Raw genomic sequence first — 24,445 nt, 5'->3', positions numbered from 1 at the left:
CACGTCATTACGTCATCTAAACCTGCAAGTAAGAAGGGGCAGCGCCTGCTAAAACCTGAAGGCAGCCCAACGACGCCCAGTCACTGAACTGTACCAGGGACACCTCGGAACAGGCTGGAATTTTGGAAACAAAACACCAATAGAACATAACGACCCAGCCAACCGGTTACAGCTTTCACAGCTGTCTTGCTAGGACAGTCAGCGTACTTCGGAAAACCCTGACACTTGTGCAACCGCTTACCGCACGGTATTCCAGACAACCCCCTTCCTCAGGAAAGAAAACATCTTACATTCACCGAGAGGCAGCTTCCGTAACACACACCTTCAACTGAAATAACCATGGGGTCCAGAGCTTCGACTTTACTGAGAGAAGAAGAGATTGAAGAAATCAAAAAGGAAACCGGCTGTAAGTTATATTGTAGTAACGGCTAGGTGGCTAACTAGCTGCCTGGCTCTCTGGCTGTGTAGCGACTATTGGCTACTAGCTAGCTAGTTCCATGCGGAATGGTTTACTTGGTGCCAATCATAGGACTAACTCTTTGTAGCTATTAAAAATCGGAATGTTTCACTTTACACAGTCTGATTGATGGCTAATAATCTGTACATGAATGGAGCGTATGAATGACAAGCAATTCTAGAATTTCCACGAAACTGCGATTGATTAACTAACAATAATTTACGAAATTACCTACAATTATCTACTATAACGATAAATAGAAATATTAATATTTTTAGGACAAACCAGAATAATTGCTAATTAATGTAATGTTGTTTACCAACGTTGTGTGAATAAATAACGCGCTAGTTAAACCTTTAAGTTGTTTTAAATGAATTAAAAAGTGGCTGCTGCATTTGATTAGAGAATTGTGTTCTATGAAACTGACGTTACTTCAGGTTTATTTCAAAGCTGTGTGTTGCTCCGTAAAATCAGGATAGTCATGACCACATATGTTAAATTGTTAAAAATTACCCAGACGTGTCATTTTTGTAATTATTATGATACATGATACTCACTTGTCTGAGCACTAGCATAATTCGTATAATGCGTATCTTATACTGCTATACCTTCTCATTTCACTTGAATATATATATTATATATTACATTACATTACATATATATGAAATATATATATAATTATTAATGTACACACAAACACACACATGTATATATATATATCACTGACTTGCTTCAACGTTGCTCGCTTCATCGATAAAAAAAATATCATCACTTGGCCACTTAACTAATTGACTGATTAAATGGCGCCTTTTTATATTTGCGTGGCAGTGTGGAGTCTAACATTTCACTTGAATTTCATTAGGGAGTGGCAGGACTATGTGGGGGAACCACTGGGTGCCTGTCAGCTATCTTACGGCTTCATAGCATTCAGAAAAGAAAACGGCCAGCCATGAATCTCGCTGAACAGAAAAAAAATTAAACGCTGTGATCATGAGTTGAATTGTAAATTATGTGCCTACGGGCATTAAGATTGAGTCTGTGCATATTACAGCTAGCTTCATTAGAACCCCGGCGAAGGCCTGCTAAATGAATGCAACGTGATCTTTATTTTGGTCTTTAATTTATACTTTGTCATGCTAATATAGGGAAGTAATGCTTTTAAGAATTCCTTCCAGGGAAGTAATACTTTTCCCTTCTTTTACATATTATGACGAGAGTGAACGTAGATGCCTGGGGTTTTTCCATTTCAAAACTGATCCCATTTGCTTCCGACATTGGAAAGTTGATCAAAGGAATACAAACAAGTGCTTGAATCGCATTCATTGTGTTCTGTCTTCCTCTGTAGTGGGTTTGAGTGGGAAAAGCTCACCAGAGTTTGTTTTAACACATACAGGAAATGAAGCAAGTTCAGACCCACCAAACGTACCAGAGGCATTCGCTTGAACGCCTCTGCTTTGTAAAAAAAAATTAACTTAATTAAAAGTCACTGTGTGACAGCAGCCTGTGAGTTTGGTCACCAGCTTCCCACTGCCTGGAAGTGAAGGCATCGTTTTGGGTTCCCTGCCCTGTGGTTTCAGCTGTAATTTTTTACTTTTGAAGTGGCAGTGCTCCACGTCGCCCCCAGGCCACATCCTTTTGTTTGTGTTTGCAGTGTTGCGCAAGACCTGCTTGGCAGTGCTCTGGTGGCATAGTGACTTTGTGAGGATCCATCCCAATCTGGATTCCTGCATTTTAGGAAAAGCTCCCCCTCCCCCCAATTTGCTCACTTCCACAACCCTTATCTAAGCTGCACATTTGTCAGGGAGCCCTGTTTTCCTGTGGAGTTTGTTGCTTTTATTACTAGTTGTTCAGTTTTTCTTGAGTGTTGCAGCAGTTTTTTAAAAAGAATCCCGGTAACTTGTCACTGAGATCATTTTCTGCTGTGTGTGTTTTCTGCTGTTAACTTTTTGCACGCAGCTGTGGTTTTGTTCTATAATGCCCATGTGCTCGAAGTTGTACGTTTTTGATATTTCTTAAAATTGCTACTCTTGTCACATCCTGGCCGGTTTAATTGCATGGCTGAACATGAACTACCACCTGCAGCTAATGCAAAGTGACAAATGACTCGGAATAATAACTAGCCTGTGTAAATGCACTGCTCATCACAGGGATGAGCTGTGTCGCATTTCAGAAGTGTCTGCGAAATGTCTGTCGAACTGTATCACAGTGTCTCGGTAAGTGACAGACAGCGCTGAAATGCGGATGCACAGAAAGTATGAGGGCCTGTCGGGTCAAGGATTTTACACCGCGCTGCCTGCAGCGTGCCAAGCCCTTATCTGTGTGTGTGTCTGTCTCCACAGTCTCACACAGTCAGATCACCCGACTCTACAGCCGTTTCACAAGCCTGGATAAGGGGGAGAACGGCACGCTCAGGTACGTCTCCTCCCCCCACCCCCCGCCTCACAAATACACACACACACACACACACACACACACACAGAAATGCACTCCTGCAGGCACACACGCGTACACACACACAAACACAGAAAGCAGCACGTGCACTGACCTGAGTCTCTTGACCAATGACTTATTCTTTTCAGCAACACAAAAAAGTCAATAAATCGCAAAGTACTATTTGTTGTTTTGTGCTTTTCAGATATGGAGATGCAATGTACAAGATGACTGATTTAATTTTTTTTTTTTTTTTAAACATGGCTGTCTCATGCTGATATAGTAAAAAAACACCTGAATAAACTCCCTGTTGTGTGTTGTGACGGTACAGGTGCTATTGTGACAGTACATGCTGTCACCTTGCGGTTAATTAATCTGTGCTGCTGAAACCTGAGCAGTTCCTCTCAGGCACACATGCATGCTTGCACTGTGCTGCACCTTCCTTCCTTACACACGCGTATCTTTGTTCCCCGGTCATTTCTGCTCATCTTTGTGGAGAAGCCGGTTTATCATTTGTATAAGACGTGAAAAGAATGTCAGTGGTCTGCAATAGGTTTTTGACAATAATCACGATGGCTGGATTTGCTTGTTAAAACCTTTAGATTTTCTTTATTTTCAGTGGGAATAAAGTAAAACGTTTCGAACCTTTCCTATTCTGTAAGCATTTGTACATTTTTGTAGTATTTTGTTCATGATTAGCTTTGCCTGCCTGTTGAACGGTTGCACTTTTGCGCGAATAGTTGACATGGAAAAAGTATTATACATCAACCAATGAGTTGAAATATTACACATCAACCAGGGAGTTGAAGCATTACACATAAAGCAGTGAGCGTGTATGACTCTGTTGGTGACTTATGTGATTGTGATCAGGTAATGTTATTTAAAGCAGGGGTTCTGTGTTGAATACAGGCTTTGGTCTGTGCTCACAGACAGCTGTACCCCTTGTTTGCAGAGCTTTGTCCTTGGCGGCCCAGTAAAGTGTGCTGCTCTTTACTAACTGTGTGTGTGTGTGGGTTCCTGAAAAGCATCATTTTAATCTGTTTGTAGTGTAACCAGCAGGCCGAAAGCTGATGTACTGTTCGGCTTTGCTTCTAAGTGCGGTTCGACTGAACTTAGTTGTTGACCTCCAGCCATTGTTGAGTGTCGCAGGCGAGTTGAATAAAAGGACAGACAGGTCTTTGTTTTGAGTCTCAACAGAGCGGATTTTACCTGGCGACCGATACAGGCGACGCCCATACCACCTGACCACGCGCAAGCAGTGCTGTGTTACTCCTGTACAATCAGAGCGCTTTACCCTGTCCTGTCCTTTCTCTGGGGTGTCAGTAAGGTGTGTAAGAGGAAGCTGGTGCTATTGCACTTTCTCCTGCTCCTCTTTCAAGGTGACTGGAATTAATCATGCATTGGTTGCCACAACAGAGGGCAAGGATGCTGGTTCCGTGCAGATTAATTTTTCCAGTTAGCGATGCTTCAGGAATCTCAGGATTCGTAGTATTGAATAGCATTCTGTTTGCTGTTTCCTTCAACAACTGAAGCAAGTGTGCATATACACATACACACACGCACACAAACACAAATGCACACACTCCTCTACTTACTGTGAAACTGAAAGTTCATCATTTTTGAAATTTCTCCTTTGTGAAACGTGTAGTCTTTTTCCAGGGAGTACTGTTGGCAGTGTTAAGCTCATTCATTTGTCTTGTGGTTTTATTTTACTATGTTGTTATAATGGAAAATAAACATCCTAGATTGTCATAGCCAATGAATACTGGATTTGAGACCCTTAAAAATCACCCTTAAAAACATCTTATTTACTGTTAAATGGCAGTACAGGGTGGATGAACCCTTCTGAACCCCTCTGAACCCTGTGTGTGTGTGCCCTTTGCTAAACTCACTCTCTGGGTTCAGCTCAGCAGTTCGGTACTGTGTGGTTCCTAGTAGGGATGGTCTTTTCAAATAATTAGATTACAGTAAATCTGGTTTCAGGAATTATGGAAATTTCTATGGTGCATGGGAAATTGGATACTGTTTATATTTACAGGCAAAACTGTATTAGTGTGCAGGTTAATTTGGCTGTTCAGTTCATCTGAAACTTCCAGAAAAGTCACTACCCATATACAACATGGCCATGTATTCCAGTTTAAAATAAGGCGTTTGTGAAGACGACTTTGTGTAAACTTATTTTTACATTGCTAAGTAAATTTATTGAATGTGATACATTTGTCCAATGGTTGATTGCAATAAATGCAGTTATATGGCCAGTAAAATTGATGATAAATTTTCATCACAACTGTTAATGTCATGGTAATATATTTGCAGCTTAATTCCTGCTTTGTGTTTATGGAATTGTAATTAAGTTTCAGAGTACCCAAATATTGCAGCACACGAGTACTCTCAATGCTATAAATCAGGTGCAAACTTTGACGTTATTTTTCCTCTTCTTTTTTCTCTGCAGTCGAGAGGATTTCCAGAGGATCCCAGAGTTGGCCATTAATCCTCTGGGTGACAGGATCATCAATGCCTTCTTTCCAGAGGGGTAAATAATAAGTGCTCTTTATCTGAAACCCAACAGGACCCCATCTGTCTGTGATGTGTGATGTGTTGTTTGGGAGTGGAAGTCAGGCGCTGGGCTCTGTGCTGCCAGGGTTCTGCTTCTGAAGCAGGGCTGCACCACAAGCGCCAGACTCCGCATAATTAAATTACCCTAATCATTTATGAACATGAATAATGTTAAGAAGACTCTTCGGTGGTCTCTCATAGGAGTCACAGTGTGCAGGGTTCTGGGTCGCTCGCTTGATGCTCCAAAAAACAAACAGTGGCGTTTATTTGTGAGAACAGTTAACCTTTCGCCCGCAGAGTTTTTCCCCAGAACGCTCGTGTATGAGTCAGCCAGCATTAGCGTGCACAGGTGTTTAGGACATAAAGCCCGTCTAATTGGTCGGAACAAAAACCGGCCTGTACCCTCCCCCCCTCCCCCCCCCCGGCTCTCCTCTGATAATGGAGTTACGCGTCTCAGTTCTAGATCCCAGCGCCGCTCAGATATGTTTGTTGGGGGACGGCGGTTGTTGAGCGGAAGAGGAAGGGAAGTACACAGCTGAGCAGCAGTGACGCAGTCGCTTCTCGGAGGACTTTAGAGGTCATTTTTCTTCTTCTGGGCCTTCGTGAGGTCCTTCGTGCAGTCTGCTTAAAAATTCATCAGAGCTTGCTAACGGAGAGGAACTGGTGCCAGGTCCGGTTTATCATTAGAGCACACGCAGCGTCACTGTGTTACTCATTGAACAGCGTCAGTGGAAATGCGTCAGCCTTATAACACAATGTCCCAGCATCATAACATACCTCTTTTTTCCCCTGTTTATGAACCAATCTGCTTATTTTCACAAAATGTGGTGTACATCTTAAGTTAGATTTATTAAATAGAGATTTTTATGTGCAACAATATATTTACCGGATGCCAGTGATTTTTACATTTCCACCATATAAGTAAATATTGCATGTAATTACATGTAAGGCTAACAGTTAACAGGACAAAACTGTATCAACTCCTCATACGTCCAAGACACAATTATATTTTTACGTTAGTCTTTGTCGACTGCTCAGAAATAAAGGGCATGCAGCCTCTTTAACTGGTTTAAACTGCTCTGCATCGTTTATGCCATTCTCCTCGGATCGTCTCCGTGGCAGAGTAGTTTGGATCTGTGTGGATAGAAATGCATGGAAAATGTCCGTCCTGAATTTCCTGAAATGCTCATTTCATGTGACGACCTGGCAGTCTGTTGGGTTTCCACTAGCTGCACTGATGTTATGGATCTTGGGCTAAATCTAGCTTTTTATGACTTCCTTTAAAGATGTCTGCTCATCCCTGTCATTTACTGGAGTCTCTCTTCAGTCGCACTGTGGGATGATGTTTAGTTGAATAGCAACCAGCTACCAAGCAGTTGATTTTTAATTATTTGTTTTTCATTCTGTCGAATGTTGTACAATGTCTTAAGTGCTTTCTATGGTCAGCTTTTTTTCCCCCCCATGTAATTTACTCAGTTGTTTTTGTTGTAGTTTTTCAAAGGCTGAAGTACAGTTAACTTATTTTTGAAACATAGGTCACTTGTCTGAAATAGCATTTTTGCCATGTCATTAAATTCCCCCCCCAAAAAAACCCATTGTGTTGGCTGTATAAATTTAGCTGAGGCTTTTTAACAGCTTGTGATGCTGCTTGCTTCTTTTCTCCAGTGTGGTTTGGAGCAGACTGTAAAGGGCTGTGTTGCGTAAGGTCCTTTTGCTGAGGCTGTTGAAAGAGTACAGTGGAACAACTTTTATCCAAAGCGACGTACAAAAGTGCATATCAAGGTCATTAGGACAACTACAAAACACAGGTTCGATAAGACGCATTACTCACTTCGTACAGTTATTCATGGCCAAGATCACACTCCAGTTCACACGGTGAACAATATTCTGACCTAACGTATACAACATCAGGACGATAATACGAAGATTAGGACGATAATACAAAAATAGCCCTGTTCGGTGCAAACGGTTCTGACTGCTTCTAACCAGAAAACCTTCAGCTCGCAGCTTTGGTGGGAATTGGGGAAACCTCAACCTTTTTTTTTTTTTTTTTAAACTTTCCTGCTCCTTTCGCCGTGTCACTGCGTTACTATAAGGGCAGTGTGCCCTGAGCCAGCCACCGTGCTCTTCGCCCAGGGATTGCGCAACTTCACTCTCTCTCCACTCACCGGATGAGTAATGGGAGCGGTGTTTTATCAGCGCGTGGAGGGAGGTGCGATACAGCTTATCTGAAGGAGGAATCGGCTAATCGGCTAATCCCCTTGGTCTGCTTCCATCATATCAAGATATGGGGAAACATTCACTTCCAAAGCTAAAGATTGAGAGAGGAGTTGAAGTTGTGGAAATGTTCTATGACCCTTCTTTAAGAGATTCCAATTAGGTGTGCGCATGTCTGTAAGCCCATCGTGTGTGTGTGTGTGTGTGTGTGAACGCGTGCATCTATGCGCACCGTGTGTGTGTATGTGTGTGTGTGTGTGTGTATGTGTGTGTGTGTGTGTGTGTGTGTGTGTGTGTGTACGTACATGTGTCTGTGCGCATCGTCTGCGTGCGTGCATGCGCACATAGATGTCCATGTGCTTACGGTGCTGCCGCTGTCTCTCAGGGAGGACCAGGTGAACTTCCGGGGGTTCATGCGGACGTTGGCGCACTTCCGGCCCGTCGAGGACAACGAGAAGAACAAGGACCACGCCGCCAGCGAGCCTCTGAACAGCCGAACCAACAAGCTGCTGTGTGAGTCCGCTGGCGGGACAGGGGCGCGCTTTCTGCACACTGTCCAACGTCACACAACACTACTGGATTAAACCCAATGGAGTGCTGACCTGACTTAGCACTGTCCAAACTGTCACACAGTCACTACTGAGAATTTAAACCAATGGAGTTCTAGAACACTGACTTAGCGCTGTCCAAACTGTCACACAATCACTACTGAGAATTTAAACCAATGGAGTTCTAGAACACTGACTTAGAACTTTGAAGAAACATTCCGAAAAACCTACTATTCAAAGGGTTAATAGTTTACAGTGTTAATTGTTGATTCTGTGTCTGGTTATGGATCGGTATTCCCTCCTGTTTCTGTGTCCGGGTTATTGATTAGCGTTCCCTCCTCTGTCCTGCAGTTGCTTTCCGGCTGTATGACCTGGACAGGGATGATAAAATCTCTCGGGACGAGCTGCTGCAGGTGAGCCCTGTTCAGAGCTAACGGTTCCGACTGCTTCTAATCAGAAAATCTTCAGCTCACAGCTCTGGGGGGAGTTGGGGAAACCCCCAACATCAGTAACACCAGTCTAAACCGGTTTCAAACGGGCTGCTGGGCAGTCCTCGTTAGTGTGCGGTTTCAGTGTTTACACTGAAGTTCTCGCTAAACCCCGGCGTGCGCTCAGCTATGAAACTCGTTCTGCTGCCCATCGTTTCCGTCTCCCCACACACTCGGTGTGAGGATCACACGCTCGCCGTGTTTTTACAGGACGAGCCGCTCCTGCAGCCTGTCATTTATGGATTTTGAAACTCAGGAACAGCTGTGCGTTAAGTAGGGCCACTGACGGGCAGTTCCTGCCTTGCTTTCCCGCCCTTGAAGATGTTTTAGAGTTAAGCCTCCGGAGTCTGTCTCTTGTCAATAGCGTCTTTCACTGATTTAGGGCAGCGTGGTGAAACTGGAAACTTTCATCCCTGTTCTGACATCAAAGCTCGTTCGATAAGAAGTACAGATTAACTGGGCAGTTGCCAAAAAAAAAAAAAAACGAGGCAATGTAAAAATGAGACAGTGCTTCTCTTGGGCCTGCGAGCCCACTGTGGGAAAATAGGTTTGGGGAAGTAACCGGGGCAGTGAATGCTGCAGTCTCTCTCTCTCTCCTCCGGGCTTCGGGCTTTGTTGTGCGAAAGTGGGAGAAAGGTGTGGTGACGCCCCAGGGTGAGGCCGGGGCCTCGGGCGTGCCCAGCGCTGCTCAGCGAGCGTGGTTTAGCAGGCAGCACTTAGGGGATCGCGCTGTGGGCTGCAGCGGGCGGTGCAGCGGGCTTTGTGGGTAAATTATTTATGACTTGTTCTGCGGAATCCTTGCTCAGGAGGAACGGGGAAGTGCGGTCATCGGAGAGGTGTCAGACTTATCTCTGTTTCTTTTTTTTTGGGAGTTGTTTTAGTCTACTCATCATGAGCGGGCCCTTCCCAGACTTACTCACCTGCTGTGTGGTAACTGTTGCCGGACGGACGCGGTAGCAGGAAATGTGTTTATTTTTCTACGGTTGTGATTTTTATTTATTTAGTTATTTGTTTTTGCTCCCTTTCCTTCCTGTCTCTCCCGCCATCTTGGAGGTGTGACAGGGGCCATTATCTGTAATTACGCCGAGCCCAGAGTCATCAGTCACGAGAGCTGGAATTAACTTTCCGCTCCTGTATTTTCCTGCTACCACCTGCTAAGCTCTGAATATAGCTTATCGCACTGTTGCTCCGACTTGGTGCTGTCATACATGCACTTGTCCCCAGACACCGTCTCCGTAACCCAACACTGGGTCTGAGTCAGACTTGATATTTGCAGCCTAAGAGCGAAGGCATCAATCTGTCAGATTTACGGTGGGGAAAATATTTACAAATGTGCCCCGTGAAAATACGATGTGTATACGGTAATGAGTGGTATATCCAGAACAGCGGGCGGTATAGTGATTTTTGTGTTTGATAGGCATTCGCTGTGCGTGCAGTGCAAACCCTGACTTTCAGATTTATTGGCTCCCAGGTCCTCAGAATGATGGTGGGTGTGAACATCTCGGACGAACAGCTGGGCAGCATCGCTGACCGGACCATCCAGGAAGCTGACCAGAACGGGGACAACTCCATCTCCTTCAACGAATTCATAAAGGTGGGACAAGCAAGCACAGCCACGGCCTTTTCCTCTCAAAATGAAAAGACTCTTACGCTGTAACTTACTGTAAAAAAAAAAAAAAAGTAACAGTCTCTTTTGAGGGGAGTCTCTATTTAAATGTACAGTTTTCTAGGATTTGGGCCTCCAAATGTTTCTTTTCTTCTTATGATGTTGATGGTACTGCCACACAGAACCTGTTTTGCTGCGTCGGCTGCATGAGGGCTCATTGTAAGACTGCTGGTGTTCTATCTGAATGACTGACTGGTGTTTTAATGGCCTGCACTCCTCAGGTGCTGGAGAAAGTGGACGTGGAGCAGAAGATGAGCATTCGCTTCTTGCATTAGAGAGACGCACTGCCTGATGGGATACTCCCAAGCGGAGGAGAGGCCCCGTCTCCCGCTGGAACAAGATCAGCCACCCACCCCACATCCCCCCCGCCCTTTTTTTTTCCCCCCACTCACGGGGGTTGGGGGAACAAGCTTTACCACACATGCTTTCTGACCAAGAAAATGGTAGATAATGTTGGGTCTCTTTTTGTTAGTGTTTTTAATAACTGACTTTCTGCCCTGCACTGTGGTGCAAAACAAAGGGAATAATTTGCGTGCCTTGGAGTGTTTCGTGTCGTCACATTGGTGGTCCCTAGAAGAGGAAGCTTGCAGATATTCCAGAAGGTTCCATTCTGGGTGAATGCAGTTTTTTTTTGTGGTCAGCAGATATGGTCACTTCTAGATGGAGGGCTAAGATGGTATCGTTCATCTAAAATCTTAGACTTGTGGGATGTAGGTAACATATGAGCAAAACAAGACAATGGAAAAATATGTCCACCTGTCTCACTTTTAAGTGTCTGTTCTCTTTAAAAAAAAAAACCAGCTGTATTTCTGTGATTCTCTAAATTTTAAAATATACACCTGTCACAAAAGTTGGTTATTTCAGGTTTAAAAGGAAAAAAAAGTCAGTTTAATTTCCTTAGAATTATAAATGCGAAATGTTTTTCATTGAGTTGGCTGGCCTGCTAGTTGATAGCTACAGTATATGAAACAACTGGCTTTAAAACTGTGGCTAAGAAAGCTATACATTTTACAGTGGGCTGTAGTTAGAATGATACAAAATAAAACCCACATTCCTGTTTGAATATGTATGAGGGCAGATTACTCAGGAACCCCCACTGGTTTTTTTATTTGCACAAGAAATCATCAAACTCTTTGTAAATGATGTACGCTTTGGGGTTGGGGGAATCATAGTATATTCTCAGAAAGGAAAGGGGTATGTGTGTGTGTGTGTGTGTGAGAAAGGGCTGGGGCAAACCCTCTCTCTGTTCCCCCAGTTTCAAGAATCTCAATGTTAAACAACAACAAAGCTTTCAGTAACTTTGTTTCGGCTTTCCTGGTTTTGCGCTACCTCCTGTTATTCGGGAAATTACACTGAAATAATGGGCACAATGAAATCATGCTGGCAGAAAGTTTATTTAAGTTTGTAAGCTAAACAAAACAAAACGTATCAGTCCCTGATTGAAAGGAATCGCGGTTGCTGTTCGGATCAGTAGTCATTTTAGTATTATTTAAATTGTAATTGCAAAAGTTAAAATGGGCTGTTGGGCTTTTGCCGACTGGAAGTTCTCCACACCCCTGTGGCTCTAGCAAAGGACATGGCGAGAACAAAAAACAAGGAAATTAAAACAAGGAAACTTTACAAGAGCTGTTCCGGCATTGCACCATGATGACTCGTCACTTGTTACATTATTGCGGGCTGTTGACTTCTTCCGGCATCTGGCCGTAGATTTGCTGCTACCATGGGGAGTTCAGTGGCCATTTTCATTCGTCGTGCTGACGATCCTCGCTCTTCCAACTTCGAGCAGGCTCATGTTTCCTGGGTTCTGTCGGTGCTGGGCTTCCTTTTTAATCTGCTTCTGTTCCATCGTTTTAGTGTGTCACAAGTCGTTTATTTCAGAGCGGTCTCTGTTGCCGGGAGCTGTAATCGTTTTTAAAACCCGCTCCAATCCGTTTTTTCGCATTCCGGACCCAAAATGTATTATTACTCACCTGTTCCGGCGTCTGTTTGTGGACGAAACTGTCCCTTTTCCTGGCTGTTCGCAGGCGTGCCGTGTTTCTCTACCACGGCTCATTAGTACGAGGACACCGATCGCCCGCCTTGATCGGTGAACTTGCAGGTTAACGGGATGCCAGTCGAGTCGAAATTAACACCCCGTTTTTTTCTTTCTGAGGGCAGCAGCAGGCGTGGTAGCACTGACTTCCAGGATCATGTGACGTTCTCAGCCTCTGGGCCTGTGGCCATTTGCTGGATAGACACCGCGTTCTGGCCAACAAACTGTATCGCCCAGTCCAGCATGCAGGACCGATTTCTCCCCAGTTGTGATCAATCATGGTACAATGCATTGTAATTAAGAGCGAACGCTATGTCAATGTTAAGAATATATACATTTAGTTTTTATTATTATATCATCAGCTTATTTAGTCATAGGTACTTTTAACATGGGTATAACTGGGGTTTAGTTTCTTTGTGTGTATATAGCTGTGTAAGCCACTGGGAAAATAAAAATATAAGACAAAGAGTTACGAGGCTTTAAAAAAAAATGTGTTTGTCTCCAATGTTGATGACCGATGTTTTAAGAACGACCAGCTGCACTGCACCAATAGTGTTGAGTATTGTGATTATTTTTATCAATCAAAATGTGATCAGTACAGAAAACGTGGATACAAATCTCTATTCTGTGAAATGTTATGAAAAACCTTGCTTATGCACATAGATATAATTGAACTAAAATAAAGTGCCATGTAAACTCTTTCCTGCTTTGTCATTCACATCGATGCATGGGTGTTCCAGTTTCTCTCTCAAGCCCATTCAAACTTCGGATCATTTTGGTCAATGTGAGCATAGTGATGAGCACACTCCCTCACTCCTGTATACATACTGTGTATCACCTGGACCAGTATCAAATGTGTGTATATATATATATATATATATACACTATAGCCACACAATTTAAAGTTGTAATAATACAGACATAAAACTCATAATTAAGTATAAGCTTTTCGTGCAAGTTACTTTATCGTTCTCATCACAGCTCAATTTTAAAAAAACAAGTTTGAGCAGCCCCAAGACAATTTTACGAGGTTTGCCAAAGTATGCAGATATGACACTGCCTAAGACTACCAAGTGGTGGTGGAAATTAGCATGTAATTCGCATGTATGTAAATCAGTTGTCCAGTGTGAACTTTGAACTGCAGAATCAAGACACTGTAGTTCTGTTTCAGGAGTTGTAGTTCTCCGAGGAAAATGACAGCAGCAAACCTAAGTATGCAATCAAATGGCCAATGTGAATGTGTGTACTGTAGCTAACTTTTATATATTGTCTTGAACACAGAGCAACTATGACTAAAAATAATTGTGACCTAGATATTATATAGAAATGGGGCCAAAACTTTGTGTCTGTGTTCCTTTTCCAGAACTCAACTGGTTTTCTTTCACAACTTTGAAGCCCATCCACCAAATCATTACCTTGTATTTTACCCGATTGCTGTACAGGGGTGAAAGGTATTCACTTTGCTCGTTTGAGAGAAAAAATGCCATCAAGAGCAATGTGCATGTAGTTTAATTATAGGCTGTTTTATCCTTTTTTCCTAACCTCTGGCAGTGCTTTATATTGCTCTTCAAAGCTCTTCCATCTTGTTCAGCTGTCAGCATTTCGGATATGAATGCAGCTCTATGCTGACGGCTTGAATATTAAACACCCTTGAAGAAATTGGAGCTCTAAGAGATTGGTCTGGGGGGGGGGAGACAGAAGGAGACTATCAGCTCTCATTCTCTAAATACCTCCATACCTGTACATGAACATATTACATATTTTCTAGTTTGCCAAGGGATCTAAAAAATAAAAATAAAAAAACATCCACAGTACTTGAACAAGTTGAACATACGTGCTATATTGTGTCCTGACAACAAAGCTTAAAATAATGACTATTATAATGGCCGAGACCATGCATTTGAATAGAATTACTGTATCTATCCAACAATTACATCCCGGCAATAATGTAATAAAATGGGTTAGTGAGAGTACGCGAGAACGTGGGTAGCGTCGACCTGCTAAACGCCCGGGTCCAGGGCTGCCAAGCCCTAACGTCACCTTGCCTCACGGCACGAATCAGTGCAGCTACGTAGCTACACAACAAAGGACTAAGGACTAGAGAGGAGAGGAGAGACTCGTGATTAACTCGTACAGCGAATTCATTCACAAACACTCTTGTTGGGCTTCTTACGATTTAAATGCCCCATGTGACATCACGTTCTAAAATTACCGCGATGCATAGGCTAACTGTAGACAACAATATAATTTACGTATTTCGAGCAAAAATTGTCTTGCGGTTCAAAAGAAAGAAGTGGTCGCCTAATCCGATATCCACTATACATTTGTTTAATTTTACAAGCTGTTCCATGATATCAGTCTGATACTTGATATCAGTTGTTACTATAATTTCCTACATAGGCTAGGATTTGGGAATTAGCCTACATTTGCCCAATAATTGAAAGAACTGAAAAGTTTATATGCTCAATCCCAGCTAAATGTTACTTGAAACATGTAGCGCGCGTTCTAAGGACAATAGTCTATTGTAAACGTGCTTGTTAACTTGTTGTACTGTAGCCCATGCACCTCCTTCGATTTTCTGCGGCAGCGATCGACTTTGCCTTTCACCTTCGGCTGCCTGGAGAAGATAAGGTCGTTTTCTCGCCGCGGAGTTCGACCGCTTCCGCGATACGCACCGGCTGTAAGTTAGGGAATGCGTCAGAACAGTTCGGCCGTTGGGAGGCGTCTATTTGGGTGTCTTCTCATTTAGTTCTTCCATCAGTAACGTGGGTTCGCAGGATAGCAAATGACCAATGACTTTGCAGGCTGCGGAGTGAAGGCGTTATTGGACACGTTCCTCTATTTCCAGTCCACTGTGTAGCTCTGAATAAAATTTTGGGGCGGGCATTTACTCTTGAGTGATGGTGCTGTGGCGCAATGGGCACAGAGGACGTGCTTCCACTGAGAGCAGTTCTAGTGTTGCCTGGCCACAATGCGGGTGTAAAATGGCGTAGAAGAGGATGTAGCGCGTCGGGGCAAAGGGAGTACCTGGCGAAGGGGCTCCGACTGCAGGCTTGGTAAGGCGAAGAGTACTGCTTATCATTGAAAAATAGCTATTTTCTTAATTTTGTTGTCCTGTCTGCTGCCCAAGTCAATGCTGGTATTATGTGTTTTGCTTTGTATTCTTTTCTTCATTTTAAGGACTGAGTTTACGTATTTCAAGCGAATGGAGACCGTGCTTTGTTTACGACCGCGCACTAAAATGGGTACAATGGATCACGTGATTAAGTAACGCTGGTGAATGCCAGCACAGAACTGTTGTTCCGAGTGATCAGTTTTAGTCTTTCGAAAATCGTATTAGTACACCATCGTATGTGGTTAGCCATTGGAAATTACCTGTACAGTTTTCGTTCAGTAAAGTATCCCGAAAATTTCCTAAAAAAGAAAGGAAGTGTATACACATGCACTGCAAATGCAGCCGTTGTTTTACAAGTTACTAATCAGTCCGTGTTGGTCCTAAAAGCGCCTGGTCCCAAGATATTCATTGGAAAGCTTGTAACAGTAACGTTTGGTTGGCTAATATAATTTGCGTTTGTTGGCTACATGTAACAAAAACGGGAATTCCCAACTCAGTTGTTACAGAAATGCTTGCCATCTCAACTAGATGGCAGTATTAGCTATTTGGCCAATATACACCTACAGCGTATTGTTAAAATACTAATTCTGTCTCCTGCATTAAGGCAACCGTTGCGTGTGCAGGAGAGAATATAAATGGCATGTTCCTAATCATCCAGTAAAATTCCGGTGGTATGTAGACTACTTGTGAAATAGGAATTCTAAGCTTATAGCCTAGACAAGGAAATTGTATTCTCAACAGAGCTTACTGTTGCCAGAGGGAGTCGGCTCTATATGATCTGAAATGTTAACAGTGACAGTATGCATATATGTATTTCTTTCTCATTCATCTATGACTGAACAACAGCGTTCTATAGTTCAGTCACGAGAGCCTTGGGTCATTAAAATTCTTATGTGCCGTTTTCTTTCAGAAATCCATCCTTAGCTGCCTCAGCTGTACCAGCAAGATGAAGAAGCCCCAGAAACTGCAGCCTCCACAACCATCGTATTTTCTAAAAAAAATGAGCCTGAAGTAACTTGACAAGGTTTGTGTAAATTATGCTCAGTGGACCAATATTCAAACGGGGCTTTTCAGCTAAAAAAAAAATTAACTGAAGGGCTATGTAGAATCAGTGAATTCGAACATATTTTGAATACGTAATAAAATGGGTGTGTCTGTGTTGTTCAGCTTTTCTCACATTGTAATCCATGCTCTTGTTGTAGATGCAGAGTGAGTCACTGCAGGTGTCAAGTCAAACATCCCCTCCAAATACCCGCTGAGACAAAACTGTGTGCCTCTGTGAAGGTCCCTGACTGGACAGATGGAGTTTGGGAGGCCAGTGACAAGACCTCTGAGGTCAGTAGGAACTGGGAAGGCTCAAGGATTAGAGTCTTCTCCTTCACCCCTCTGCCCGAAGAGAAGACCATTTGGGACACATGCTCCTAGTACTGAAGATATGGGCACTGATCACAGCCAGGGCTGAATCAGCGAGACCCCACCCCCCTTCCTCCCCCTTTAATAAGAATTTCAGTTTATCCTGCCCCTCAGAATTCTCCTTCACCCACTTCATTTGTGACAACATAAAGTAGTAAAATCAGTTGTGGCTCCCCCCTCAAAGATAATCCATTCAGATGTCACTACAGATTAAGTGACAGCAAAGTTATTTTCAGAAATAAGATGAAACGCTTGCCTATAAAATTGTTTTGCTGTTGATGGTTCCCATCTTCTTCATTAGAATATAATTTGAATCAGTTTTACTAATCTGTCTAACCTTATGAAATTAACATAAGTCATGTAGTAATAGGCTTAACCCAGCATCACACTCGTTCCTCCATGAGCATTTTTGTCTTTGGGTGGATGGCCAAAATTGGAAGAGCAATGACAACTAGCTTAAAACCTGACTGGCATGTCATTCCAGCTGTCCACAATCACAAGGCAGCGTGCTGGTGGTGAAAGCACCATGGTCTTTAACTGTGTATTTGACTCTTTGAAATGCTGGTCTTCAAGTTTGAATGACGTAGAAGGATATTACCATATTTGTCTTAATTTTCTGCTTAAATCTTATTGAGAAAAGGGTGCATAACCCATTATATCCAAGAAGACCCGCCACTGTCATTTGTGAGCAAATTAGTTTGGAAGGCTGTTTGATGAGGAGGTATTAGGAAAAAAATGCCTGATTTCACTATTGTAGTGTGTATGATTGTTGACTAAGTAGCTTTATTTGCTTGTATTTACTTTCCTTATGTTATCCGTGCATTCCATACATTCTTCACTATTATCGTTTCATCCCATGTAGCCAATGTAAGGGGTATTAATTGCATGAACCAAGTAGACCTTTTGAGTTAAACGTTTGCGGCGGGAGTGTCGTCTGACGTCCCATTGGAGTTGTGTGCTAAGTCTGCCCTGCCCATGGGATGCATCTGGCCACTTCACCAGCACTGGATGGCCTGCAGGTTGAAGCAATCCAGTCTTTTCTTTTAAGCGGAACTGTGCAATACATAATTTCTTCCTTTTTTTTTTCCTGTTGCTGTTATAAATATGTAAAAAAAAGAAAGAAAACAATAATTGTGAAACAAGTGACAAGTTGTTTTGAAACAACAAAATCACCAACGTCTTCCATTAAAAGATGTATAGTCCCATGCGCATTAGCTTACTAGCCGTACGGTAGTGCCAACATAACTGGCCATGCATGAAAAGTAGTGATGCATGCTGAATACAGTAATTATAGTAATATTTTATAATTGTAAAAAGTAGAAGAGGAAGAAATGGTGCTCAAACCAGTGAGCTGGAGCAGCCAGAAAATGTATAAAGAATTGGCAACTCTTGCTCTCTGTAAAACTATTTTGATTTTATTTTTTCTAGACGTATATTAAATAAAATCAGAGTATTTTTACAGAGAGCAGGAGTTGCGCCTGTTCTTTGATCAGTAATTGTAAAATTACTGACCGGGCGTAGTTACTAACCAGGAAGAAGCGTCCGTTTCTCACAGGAGTCTGAGCCTAGGTTAATGAATGAATAAACAAGCATATAGGCCTTGATTAGACTGCTTAAAATTAACAATACAGAGTTAGGTCTATGCCATGGTAAAATTGGCTATCGCTTTTCTTTTTATCTTGTGTCCCACTGTAGTTTATGACTAGATTTGGACACATGGCATCCCCTAGCATCTGTCTGTATGGAGAAATGACAGTTCTGATGTTCCTGTAATTTAGAAGCCAAAATGCATCGCATTCATTCATTGTTTTTTTTTTTTAATGTTTTTTTTTTGTATTATGTAACAATATAATTTTGTACTGTTTAGAATACTGTGTTAATCCCCTTTTGCTCTCACGCCTGAGGGTGTGACATCATTCATTATGGAAAAAATTATTTGCCTTTAATGATATATAGTTTTCAGAGACGAGGGGACACAGTGTGCGTCAGTCACAGCAAATTATGTAAAACTGTAGCAAAGATGTTCAGTCATCAATCGTCGAATTGTAATCTTTTCGTCAGAAAGCGGTGACCTTCCTTGTTGGGTGAGACACATCTTCATCGACATGACTAGCTCCTCTCAGAGTGCCGTGTATGTGTTCTTACCCAGAATGCTTTCTTGGAGGTGGAAGGCTGTGTTTATCCCCTTGATATTAACATGTTAGAAATGTAAAAGCTTTATTCATTATGAGGGGGGAGTCTCAGACATGGCTGGGGATGTGTCTAACCTGTGTCGGCACGCTTCTGACGACGACTGGTAAACTGTAGCTTCAAATTAGCATCGTAGTGGTAGGCATAGAATGTAGAATAGAGTTAAAGTCATTGATTAAGTGGAAAAACCTATACTGTAATGTAGATAAATACCTCAAGGTTTGGAATGCAGAACATCTTGTTAGAATATCTCTAATGCAAATTAAGCCATAATGCATACATATATAGGCCTATATATACATATATAGAGTTATTTAGAAATTTAGAAGCAATAAAAATGTTATGCATGATTTAGTGCCAGGATGATTATTGTTTCTGTGGAGTGGCAACTCTTAGCAAACTGTAATTGTGGTTGAAATTTTGTAGGCAGGCAACTGCTTTGTGTATATCTGACCTTAGAATAGATAGGGGAATTAGAAACTCGGGGAGATATAGGGGATTATGTGCCAATTGTTAATGGACACATTTTTTTTTTTTGCACTGTCTTTTTGACAGACCACATTATTCCAGTGAATTAACTTGCACAATGATTTCACCGCAGACTTATGAACATCAGCATAATTCTTTGAATATGGAAATGTAATCATCCTGGGTGAATACAGTGTGACATCTGTAAGACATTAATAAGCAGTGGGTAGATTTTTTGATAACCTTGCAGTTTTTCATTTATGTGTTGCATTATTAAACAAAAAGAGAAGGTGTGTAGTGGGAGTGCAGCCCTTGCATCTTACATTGAGAGGCCGTCCAACAGTACACCAGTTTTCATCACAGATCACAGCTTGGTGTACCGTTGGGATGGATCTCGACAGAACAGATTGTTCTGATGTTTAATGCATGTTTACGTGGCTAAATGTTGTTTAGCTGGATGAAACTAATCACATGCACAAATATATGAATATATATGCATTTTATTATGATTGAAAGCAATAGGATTTATGTAGTGATCTTACATTGCACTTAATTATTATCATTTTTTTTGTCTTAAGGATTTAGTTCTGACACAAAACTGTATGTCAGCCGTCACCACAGTAACAGAGGGCCTGTGGAGGCTGGTGTGTGGAAGCATGCTCTTTACTGAGTTAAGGTGGTTACAAACACTTTAGAACAAACAGCTATGTACTATGTACTTGTAATCAGTTTACTGCTAGTGAGGATCAGCATATCGGTTGTAAAGTAGGATGGATTTCATGTTTACTAAATCTTTCACAGTACTGTCTTTTCACACATCTCTAACACTTTGTGTGGGTGTGGGGGTGGGGGAGGGGGAATTGGGGGGTACTGTGGCTACATCTGTACAAATTGAATTTATGCACAGAATTTATGCTAAAGAACTAAAGGATGCTAATGAGAGCCCTGTTCAGTGCATGAGAAGCAAAATAGGAAACGTAGCAAAGCATGCAATATTCTAGTATTTGAAAACCATGATTGCTCTTAAAAGTTGACTGTCACTTGTAATAAGAAATGTTTGAATAAAATAATAGGAGATTTTTTTGTGGTGTGCTTATTTCAGATTAAAAATGTTTGAAAGGTACTTACTGACTTTTAGGCCAACTTACAGAACAGTGAGCCATACATAAGGAATGGCATAGAAATGACTTCAACTTCAGTTGAGGTACATGCAGCTAAAATGTCCAGAACATCTTGAACCAGTGTTATTTGGCCTGTGGGCTATGCTCGTCTGAGTAGGTGCTGGATTGTATTAATTTAGTCATTTGTATGAAAGGAAAATCACAAGACAGTGTTTAGTGCGTGTTTTATAGAGTAGTAGCCTCAAACTTGGTTTTGGGAACTCCTGTCTGCTGGTTTTTGTTCCAACCAGAATTCCAATCCCAGTGTTTTAATAAGCAAACACAATGTGTTTACAAAATGTAAGTTTGGCCCATTATCATTTGCAAAGTAATTAAGAGCAAATTGATTCACCTGTCTTTTTGATCAGTTAAAAATTGTCCTCTCTTTATGTAAACATTTGTAATCTAGCACAATCTGAATGTGAGACTTTTATTCTTAATGGCAAGCATAACTATATCACACAAATGTGGTTTAAGAGGGTAAATAATCTCTCAAAACAGGAAAAGTGTAATTGAGACAAATTAACAGACAACTGAATATTACAGTAACATTTTAATTGGTTGGAGTGCAGAGATTTGTTTCGAGAACTCTGGTCAAAACAAAAGCAGAGCCTGACAAAATCACAGCAAAGGTAAAGCCTTTTTTAAATGAAAACTCATGCGTAGTCATAGCCACCTTAATTTCAAGTGTTCAAATATAAGGCATCAACTGCTCTGACAAGGCTGCAGTTACCAACTTTAAACCCTAAGCAGTTGCCGGGATAAAGACCTTAGCAACCTTAAGTACGAGATCTTTCAGATAACCTGACTTCAGTAGCTAGTGTACCTCGATTTCCTCCAAGCATGAAATGCAGCCTGTTCCGGAAAGGCCATCCCCCCCGACCTCTTTACTATAGTTTAAGAGCTCGAGGAACCATTTTACTGGCTAACTGGCTTAATCCACAGCAACTTCTGGATCAACTCCATGGAGTGTTACCCTCCTCTCCCCAGCTTTCACAACGGTCTCTTTTATGGGTACGTGTTCAAACAAAAAGTAACTGTGGGTACAGGAAGAGATGCGTCTCTTCAGTGATATGCAAGTCTCACGTGAAGAAGCTGGACACCACCAGTGCCATCACTGATTATTATTACCAAAGGACTTCAGCCATTCACTCTCTGGTATTGCACGTTATGGGCAAAACGTTAATTTCCGCAGGCGAGATGGATCAGATGTCCACTGCGTTATGAGAACAAACGTTCCCCCGTGTGTGATTAGCCCTCTTTGCCATAGTACTCTTCTTTAAGCCTCTTCTCCGTGGCAGTAAAGCTCTCATCCAGAACCCTCATCTCCCGGTTCAGCTAGAAGCCAGAGACAAGGAAAAGAGATACAGAAAATAAAAAAATAAAAAATTATTTTAGACCCAAAAAGTTCACTACAAAGTACAGTTGGTCAATTATGTAGGGATGGATGAAAGGCTCAGTCATTTTTGGGCAGCTCTAAACTCATCCCAAAGGATGGAAATGGATGATCACATAAGCAACTGTGCTACACTCGGACGGAGTGTAGCACAGTGGGTAAGGAACTGGGCTTGTAACCGAAAGGTCGCAGGTTCGATTCCCGGGTAAGGACACTGCCGTTGTACCCTTGAGCAAGGTACTTAACCGAAATTGCTTTAGTATATATCCAGCTGTATAAATGGATACAATGTGAAATGCTATGTAAAGTTGTGTAAGTCGCCTGGATAAGAGGTCTGCTAAATGACCTGTAATGTAATGTAATGTGTAAGATATACAGGACAATATACAGATATACAGATGTTCAGGACAATATGTATCATACAGTAACACAAATCTGTTTGCCATCGATAAAGGATTAGGCTGCTGCAATTACCACCATGAGTCTGATGTTCCCAACAGAAGTGTAGAGATTAAAATAAAAATGATGCATATTTAACAAGCCTCATGTTATTAGCGGGTCACCTTACCTCCTTGATACTTTCGTCAACAGAGCTTTGGTCAAAATGTAGCGACGAGGCTTTTACCATGGTGCCAGTTCTTAAACTGTAACTGAGGAGGAAAAACAAAATGTAAATAACAGTTTGAGCCCCCACTCCCACCCCCCAAATTTGTGCATTTTTCTCGAGATACATTTGAGCATTGAGAGGGATCATTATGCCCATACTCCTGCCTTCGAATTTGTTGAAAGCTGTAAGACTAACATAGTGTGAGACAGGGCCTTTAAAAAAACAAAACACAATGGATGATAAAATGACTTTAAAAAGACCACATGGTCAACATGAAATTGGTGGACAAATTTAGCAATAAAATCTGAAAAAAATCCACACACACAAAACAATCCAGTCAACATCTGAAACATACTGTACAGCTGATCATGTGACTGAGTAATTTCAGGCTACATAAATTCAGATAAAAAGCATTACGAGCAGATTACGATTCAGGAATTTATCTGACACAGACCTAATGATCAGAATGATCAGTAATCAGCAGTAGCTAATACGCATTATTAAGACAACACATTATACGGCTGTATAACCATACAACCAATGACCAAATTTACCACCGGCTGCACGCATGTGTGGTGTATAGCCATGGAATCATCATAAAAAAGCTCACTCACCAGCTGATGTTTTCTTTCTGCAAAAGAAAGAGGTTGCGAAGAGCAGATAGGTTCTTTGGGGTGGAGTATGGCACTACACCAACAAAACACTGACACCCGGAGCAATGAAGAGCTTTGTATGTACTAAAAAGGGAGAAAGAAACGTTTGGATCCTCGTGCCGCGACGACAGATGCTATTACACTGTACATTAGCGACTGTATAAGTCAAATGAAAAGATCTTTCCAATTCGCGCTTACCTTCCAGCCATTTGGCCCTCAAGCCTAAATTCCAGCTCATCCTTCACCACCACGTCCTTAGTTACTCCTGTTGAGAGTAATGCAATGCACAATAGGCTCACGATAGCTGATGTGTTATAACATTGCAACTTGCGAGCAACTTACTTTTTTTAAAGCACATAACGGGTTCTAAATTCACGTTTGAGATGGGTGTAATTTATCTCGCAGAGCAAAACGTGAAACAGCCTTCGACATACGTTAACCACAGACCTTATTTTCGACAGAAAACGAAATGCGTATTGGAAAAATGAATGGGAAATTTGTTTAGCACTGATGTTTTTCCTAGCATTCAAATGGCTAGGTATGCAACAAGCTATGTCGTGTATGTTATTTATGAATTACTGAATGATGTAAGCGTTTCAAATTTGGTAATTTACGAATGCGATATTGTTTATATTAGCTATAGCAGCTATTCCAGACAGCGAACTGGATACTCACGCAGGCAAATGATGCAGTTCAGTTGTTTTACCTCGCCACACACTTCAAGAGAGTCCCCCCAAATTGTATTGCACATCCCACAGTGCAAAACCATAGCATTCCGATAATCGACTCGACCCAAGTCCATCCGTTTCGTCAGATTAACCAGGCTTGTTTCCAGGGTGCTGGAACTAGTATTATTTTCTGTAGGTTTTGACATGACATAAAGAGAAAAAATCGCCCTACTGTAACTTTTATAAAGTCATATCACATCCACGATGTCAGCACAACTGTACACGGCACTTTGTGGGCTAACCCCGCCTTTCTTTTCAAAATGTAATGCTATTGGTCTGGTTATTACTGCCTTCATTGCGTCAGTGCTCAGTGTTTTAGAA

The 24,445-nt window shown here is 41.9% G+C and overlaps 2 protein-coding genes and 2 long non-coding RNA genes across 4 annotated transcripts; 2 read left to right on the top strand and 2 right to left on the bottom strand.

The window, feature by feature from the left end:
* chp1 (calcineurin-like EF-hand protein 1) lies at positions 1-13,093 on the top strand. Its single transcript, XM_064319745.1, has 7 exons — positions 1-406; positions 2,797-2,869; positions 5,340-5,420; positions 8,046-8,173; positions 8,560-8,621; positions 10,168-10,290; positions 10,584-13,093. The coding sequence occupies exons 1-7, from the start codon at positions 340-342 to the stop codon at positions 10,635-10,637; spliced, it is 588 nt and encodes a 195-aa protein (XP_064175815.1). The 5' UTR covers positions 1-339; the 3' UTR covers positions 10,638-13,093.
* Positions 11,151-15,163, bottom strand: LOC135246559 (uncharacterized). The gene is made up of 2 exons (XR_010327786.1): positions 14,392-15,163; positions 11,151-14,074 (listed from the first exon to the last, which is right to left on the bottom strand). It is a non-coding gene; the product is annotated as an uncharacterized LOC135246559 (long non-coding RNA).
* A 143-nt stretch (positions 15,164-15,306) lies between these two features.
* On the top strand, positions 15,307-20,660 carry LOC135246482 (uncharacterized). Its single transcript, XR_010327739.1, has 3 exons — positions 15,307-15,450; positions 16,420-16,533; positions 16,712-20,660. It is a non-coding gene; the product is annotated as an uncharacterized LOC135246482 (long non-coding RNA).
* A 614-nt stretch (positions 20,661-21,274) lies between these two features.
* Positions 21,275-24,407, bottom strand: oip5 (opa interacting protein 5). Its single transcript, XM_064319882.1, has 5 exons — positions 24,072-24,407; positions 23,595-23,661; positions 23,358-23,480; positions 22,705-22,786; positions 21,275-22,078 (listed from the first exon to the last, which is right to left on the bottom strand). Exons 1-5 carry the CDS (start codon positions 24,268-24,270, stop codon positions 21,992-21,994), a joined length of 558 nt encoding a protein of 185 aa, XP_064175952.1. The 5' UTR covers positions 24,271-24,407; the 3' UTR covers positions 21,275-21,991.
* Between the last annotated feature and the right edge of the window lie 38 nt (positions 24,408-24,445).

Source organism: Anguilla rostrata, chromosome 1, assembly GCF_018555375.3.
Source record: "Anguilla rostrata isolate EN2019 chromosome 1, ASM1855537v3, whole genome shotgun sequence".
Classification (NCBI taxonomy): Eukaryota; Metazoa; Chordata; class Actinopteri; order Anguilliformes; family Anguillidae; genus Anguilla; species Anguilla rostrata.
The sequence above is the reverse complement of the archived record's forward strand: the minus strand, read 5'-3'. Positions and strand labels throughout refer to the sequence as shown.

Excerpts from the sequence above, each read along its gene's own strand:
- chp1 (XM_064319745.1), top strand. The coding sequence starts at position 340 with ATGGGGTCCAGAGCTTCGACTTTACTGAGAGAAGAAGAGATTGAAGAA. Across the intron at positions 2,870-5,339 it reads GGGGAGAACGGCACGCTCAG|TCGAGAGGATTTCCAGAGGA; the intron begins GTACGTCTCCTC and ends TTTTCTCTGCAG. Across the intron at positions 5,421-8,045 it reads AATGCCTTCTTTCCAGAGGG|GGAGGACCAGGTGAACTTCC; the intron begins GTAAATAATAAG and ends GCTGTCTCTCAG.
- oip5 (XM_064319882.1), bottom strand. The coding sequence starts at position 24,270 with ATGTCAAAACCTACAGAAAATAATACTAGTTCCAGCACCCTGGAAACA. Across the intron at positions 23,662-24,071 it reads GAACTGCATCATTTGCCTGC|GAGTAACTAAGGACGTGGTG; the intron begins GTGAGTATCCAG and ends TACTCTCAACAG. Across the intron at positions 22,787-23,357 it reads CAGAAAGAAAACATCAGCTG|TTACAGTTTAAGAACTGGCA; the intron begins GTGAGTGAGCTT and ends TTTCCTCCTCAG.